At 45.3% G+C, this 6,177-nt stretch overlaps 1 protein-coding gene across 1 annotated transcript; it reads right to left on the bottom strand.

Annotated features, from left to right (window-relative positions):
- Positions 1-1,745: 1,745 nt before the first annotated feature.
- On the bottom strand, positions 1,746-2,204 carry LOC121786651. Its single transcript, XM_042185285.1, has one exon. The coding sequence runs from the start codon at positions 2,202-2,204 to the stop codon at positions 1,746-1,748; it is 459 nt and encodes a 152-aa protein (XP_042041219.1).
- Positions 2,205-6,177: the final 3,973 nt, after the last annotated feature.

The following is a 6,177-nucleotide window of genomic DNA, read 5'->3' as shown; positions in this document are numbered from 1 at the left end:
GTTCTACATGTCCAGCGGTCTGCTGCAACATTGTCGGCAACCGCTGGCGCCCAACGGCCGCTAAGCCAGTAGCGGCCCACTCCGGGAAAGTTGTGCATGAAGTCAAGTCACGCCCAGTGACCGCTGGAGAATGCGTGGTGCCCGCTATTGAGAGTCCAGAGAGTTACGGGATGATGGATGGCGGCCGCTGAAACAAGTGCAGCGACCGCCAGCCAAAGGTCAGAAGTCTCGGATAATCTTGTGGCGACCGCTGGCCAAGGTGCAGCGGCCCGCTAGGAAAAAGCGGCGAGCAGAATTTGCCCTACTTTCTCTCCAAGATGTACCATACTTTGCAATCCTTTTCCTTATTTGAGAAGGGGCAATTTCTCCCCTATAAATAGCCCCCAAAGCTTCATCAAAGAGAGTTCCTCTTTTTGCAAAAATACTTCCAGAGTTTATAAGTTAGAGTATTTCATTGTGCAAGGAGTTGAAGAAGAATTCAAGATCATCAATGCTACAAGGATTCAACCTTTGGGTTTTATTGCTTTAGTACTTATGTTTTCATTGTCTTCCCTTCAATCTATGTTTTTAGCTTATTCAATCATGTGTAACTAAACTCATAGGATTCTAGGGATGTGTTAGTAACTTTTATAGGTTTATATAATTCTGTTTTCTATTTAATATCCGTTTTTTCTTACTTTGTTTCTTCCTTAAGTTATTCTGTAATACTTCACGTTTTAGTGACACATTCGGTGATGATTTAATATAACTTGTTGCATAATCGTGAGAGGAGGTTGGCGAGTTAGATCCACTTAATAGACACTACAATTAGCTACCTTTAAAACGACACTGTTAAGTGAGAGTGAGGACTTTATAAGGGTCTTCGGAGCTTTTAGGAGTTACATATTTAGGATTGACAACCCTAATGTTCGTAATCAATGTTTCATCGCATGATCATAAGCTAGGTGACTCATTCTATCAAAGTAAGAATTGTGCTAGGGTGTTGTAGTTGGAATTTGTATAACCATAATTGTGAAAGCACATCCCTGGAATTTCCCTTATCTCTATACTTTTATCTCTGTGATTTATTTGCAATTAGTTATTTCTTTGCTTTATATTGTTCTTTGTTTTCAAAAGCCCTCAAAACTTTCGGTTTTCCAAATAGTAATTAGTGTTTGCTTTCCCCGTGATCGATATCCGGTACTAACCTTTAGCTAACAATTCCTACTCTGTATACTTGCAGATATTTATAGTGCTAATAAAAAGTGCATCAACAAGCCGGGGATTTGATAATGTTGAATCGAGCTTGTAGAATCCCAAACGCTCTCTCCACATCCTTGCGAGCAGCCTCTTGCTTCTGCGCAAAAAGAGTATGTTTTTCATTTATCGGCATGTTGAACGTCTTCACGAAGGTTGGCCACTTCAGATAGATGCCGTCGGCAAGATAGTATCCATTTTATACTGGCGGTTGTTAGCGGTGAAGTAGATGGTCGGCGCTTTACCATTCAAAACTTCACTGAAGAGGTCGGATTGGTTGAGCACGTTACGTCGTTGTTCGATCTGGGGATCCCGAAATACGCATGCCAAATCCATAGCTGGTAGTCGGCAACGGCCTCGAGTATAACAGTGGGATGGGTGCCTTTGTGGCCGCTCGTGTATGATCCCCTCCACACCACAGGGCAATTCTTCCATTGCCAATGCATGCAATCGACGTTGCCGAGCATCCCGGGGAATCCGTGCACTGTTTCGAGAAGTCGGAGCAGAAACTAACAATCTGCAGTGCTTGGCTTCTTGAGAAATTCGTTGGTGAAGGCTGCCCGGACGCCTTTGCAGAAGTTCATCAAACACAGTCTCCCAGTGCTGTCCCCAATGTGCAGGTACTTGTCGAACAAATCCGGCGTTTGTCCAGTAGCAAGCTGACGGATTGCTGCGGTACATTTCTGGAGCGTCGTGAGACTGGGACGGCCAATAGCGTCAAACCCTTCTTGGAAGTATTCTTCCCGAGCCGCCAATGTATTTGCGATATGCAGAAATAGCTCCCGCCGCATGCGAAAACGGCGACGAAAGTAGGTATCTTCCCATACCGGGTTCTCACAAAAGTAATCTCGTACCAACCTTGCGGCGACTTCCTCCCGGTCGCGATGGGTGTATTTCCGGGGTCGCTTTTTACGCGCCGCGGCTTCCTCCTCCTCCCTAAGTCGATCTGCTTCTAGCGATTCTTCCATCATTTAACGCATTTGCTCAAATGGATCCATGAATGGATTAAATTTTGGAGAAGAATAATGTTTTGAGATGAAGAATGTAGAGTGTTTGAGTGAAAATATAGAGTTTTTTTATGGTGGATAATTTGTGGGAATGATTTGATATTTATAGAAGTGATTGTGGGCTTAAAAAAATAGAAAAAAATTAAAAATTTGAAAAAACGGCTAGTATTTTTGGGGAAATTTATTTATTTATTTATTTTTAATTTTTGTTTTTTTTTCGAATTTAAAAAATACTAAAAAAAAGACATTTTTCAACGGATTTAAACGACGCCCACTTGCAGGCCGGTGAGTGGGCGTCACGAACGAACGGGAGCTTGCCAGCTCCCTCTCGACCGAGGGACGTGGGACGAGACGGGTACTCTGCATCGCCGTCTCGATGTTGTCTCGTCTCGCCGAGATGAGACTGAGCCCGGATCGAGACAACGATGCGAATGCTCTTAGCCTCTTATACCTTTGTCTGTTGATGCTTCTGTTGTTGATTGCAGATGGCTTAATAAAATGAAAATTGATATTAATGGGTTTAGGTATAAGGCTAGAATTGTAGCCAAATAATTTACTCAGCAAAAGGGGTAGATTATATTAAAAATATTTGCTCATGTTGTATAGTTATATTGTGAAATTTATACTTGTTTTATATACTCACTTTAATTAAGAAATAAAGCAAATGAAGGTTAAAATTGCTTTCTTACAGGGTGATATAGATAATCTATCTGCATGAGACGTCCGAAGGTTTTGTGAATCCGAAGTTTTCTAGCCATGTGTGTTTGCTTAAAAAGGTTTATATGGTTTGATATCACCTAAGCAGTGAAATATAAGTTGTAGAAATCATGGTATTAAATATGCCCGGTCAATGGATTTTGACCAAATAATAAATGTGACGAGACATTTAATTTTGTGAAATTAAATGACATAGCGTCGATCTACATTTTACGTAGATAAATGTAGTATATTCACTTTCTCAAATCCGATTTCCGGTGAGTGAGAAATAGTGGATTAAAGTTGGGCATAATTAGCTTTTAATTAAAGCTTGGAGTTGGAGCTTATGGAATAATTAACTAGTGTTAATTATCCCACATTGGAGGATTAACACATCTTTTAATGTGTATAAATTAAGTGACTTTATGTTACTTAATAATTATAGTGGACCAAGATGGGTGAAAGAGCCCACACGCGCGCACACGCGCGCGCCGCCGCCGCCGCCCGCCCGCCCGCCTGAGCCCGTGCTCGTGCTCGTGCTCGCGCTCGCGGCCGCAGGCCGCGGGCCTCGTGCCCAGGCCCGGACCCGATCCCGATCCCGATCTCGATCTTGGGCTTGGACTTGGACTTGGATCTTGGCAATTGGTCTTTGGGTGGTCTTTGGGCTTGGGGCTTGGCCCAAACTATTCTTTTTGGACCACCGCCGAGTCAGCAATCCAAGTGGCTTGACACGTCGTCAAGCGAGGCACAGTCACGGCTGCCACGTGAGAAATCCACACGCTCCACATGCGAAAGGCACACGCCTGCCACACGCTCGTAACCGACGTCGGTTACGAATCTGCCATGATGAGCCTTCATGGCTCGGTTGACCCTGCATGGTGGCTTGGCCTATAAATAGGCTAGCCATACCACTGCATTATGACACACAATTCCAAGCATTCTCTGCATCATAAGCTCTCTCCCTCTCTGCATTGTCTTTCTGTCGAAGCTCTGCTCTCTCCTCCATCCAGTTCGCCGGAGCTCTACTGATTGCGGTGCTGCATCAAAAGAGACGTAGTCGTTTTACCTTTGGGGACGAAACGCCAAACCAAAGAGCACTACCGGGGCGTATCTCGTCTTGCGGGAAGAGGCCTCCTCGACTCGGCTAAACATTCACGGTTTATTTGTTTCATTAAACCAACAATCGCAAGACGAGATAACTTGCCTTTGAAGGGATTTGGACCTCCTAAACTGAACTAAAACTTTCGAAACAATTAAAACCTTTGCTGGAGATGTCGACGGAATCCAACACCACCGCTGCCGCCACCACCGCCGCCATTCCTTCAACCATGGCGACCACTGGACCTGTCAACACGTCGTCGATTCCGACGATGATGCCCACTCCCGGGCGCTATCCTTCTTCCTCAACAACCCCTTGGGAGTTCGTTAACCCCCTTGGGCTCACTGGTGGATCCACTTCGAGTGGGTCGGTTGGTTCCACTTTGAGTGGTTCCTTTGGGTCCTTTAATGGATCGAGTGCTGGGGCCTTCGGGTCTCACACGGGTGTTGGGGCCTTCGGGTCTCACACGAATGCTGGGGCCTTCGGGTCTCATGCGGGTGCTAGTCCCTTCGGGGCTGGTACGACCATGGCGGGCTCTATGCCTAACGTGAATGGTGGGGGCTCTATGCCCAACCACGTTGTTGGCTCCTTCGGGGGCAACGGAATTGGTTCCTTCCAAGGACCAACTGCGGCACCTTTGGCACCAAGAATGATGCCACCTGCCGAGAAGCCACCAAAGTTTGGAGGATCTGACTTCAAGCGGTGGTATCAAAAGATGTTGTTCTACTTGACAACATTGGGCGTCGCCAACTTCCTCACGGAGAACGAGCCGCCCGCGCCAAGCGACCAAGAGACTAGGCTCGAAGTCATGGCAGACTATGAGGCTTGGAGAAAAGGGGATTATCTATGTAAAAACTTTATTTTAAGTGCATTAGATGATAGCCTCTATAATGTATACTCCAATGTAACTACATCTAAACAAATGTGGGAGAGCCTAGAGAAGAAATATAGCATAGACAATGTTGCAGGGACTGAACAGGTTGTAGCATCCAAGTTTATGGACTACAAAATGGTCGACTCTCGACCCATCATGGAGCAAGTCCAAGAGCTCCAAATGATCATCCACTCCTTAGTGGCTGAAGGGATGACCTTGCCCGATAAGTTCCTAAGGTGCACGATCATTGACAAGCTCCCTCCAAGTTGGAAGGACTTCAAGAGTTATCTCAAGCACAAGCGAAAGCAGATGACCCTTGAAGACTTGATCGTGAAGTTGCGCATCGAGGCCGACGTGCGCAAAAGTGATCAAAAGGCTAAGGGATTCGCCCCAAATGAAGCCAAGGCCAATCTGTTGGAGCGGGGCGGACCCTCCAACAAACGCCCTCGCCCAAACCGTCCAAATGACAAAGGGAAGGGAAAGCAGCCTTCAAAGAAGTTTGAAGGCGACTGCTACAAGTGTGGCAAACCAGGCCACTTTGCTAAAGACTGCCGCAGCAAGAAGAAGAAGCCGGCTGCACACGTCGTTGAGAAGGAGTTCAAGGACTGGGATGAGAACGACCTCATTGCTGTGGTCACTGAAGAGGTCAACCTTGTTAACAACAACAAGGGTGGCTGGTATATTGATACCGGCGCTACTGCACATGTTTGCGTAGATAGGAGTATGTTCTCCACCTACAACAACGTTGAAGGGAGAAAGATAAACATGGGGAATCAAGCATCGTCTGAAATCCTCGGAGTTGGTGATGTAATCCTCAAGATGACGTCTGGCGTCTCAATCACCTTGAAGGATGCGCTGCACGTTCCGGACATCCGGAAGAACCTAGTTTCAGGATCAATACTAGTGAATAAGGGTTTTAAACTTGTATTTGAATCTGATAGGTTTGCATTGTATAAGGGTTTCATGAAATATCTCAAATATTAGTATTTGATCATGTTTATGATTGAGTTTAAGCATATATCTCAAATTATTATAACTAAATATTTTACATTTTATGAATATAACTAATTTTCGTCATTATTTATTGGATTGATCGCTTGTTAATCTTATCGATTGCAACCCGATGGGGTAGGCCGAAACCCGAGCTTTTAGGGTTAGGGTTGAACTTTTATAACACGAAAGAAATCACAACCCGATTAGCCCGTAACCTGAATAGGGACGGCCCGTAACCCGATGGGCCAGCCCGATTGACATCCCAATAATGA

The sequence above is a fragment of the Salvia splendens genome, chromosome 22 (genome assembly GCF_004379255.2).
Source record: "Salvia splendens isolate huo1 chromosome 22, SspV2, whole genome shotgun sequence".
In the NCBI taxonomy this organism is placed as follows: Eukaryota; Viridiplantae; Streptophyta; class Magnoliopsida; order Lamiales; family Lamiaceae; genus Salvia; species Salvia splendens.
This window is presented reverse-complemented; position numbering and strand designations above follow the sequence as displayed.

Excerpts from the sequence above, each read along its gene's own strand:
- LOC121786651 (XM_042185285.1), bottom strand. The coding sequence starts at position 2,204 with ATGGAAGAATCGCTAGAAGCAGATCGACTTAGGGAGGAGGAGGAAGCC.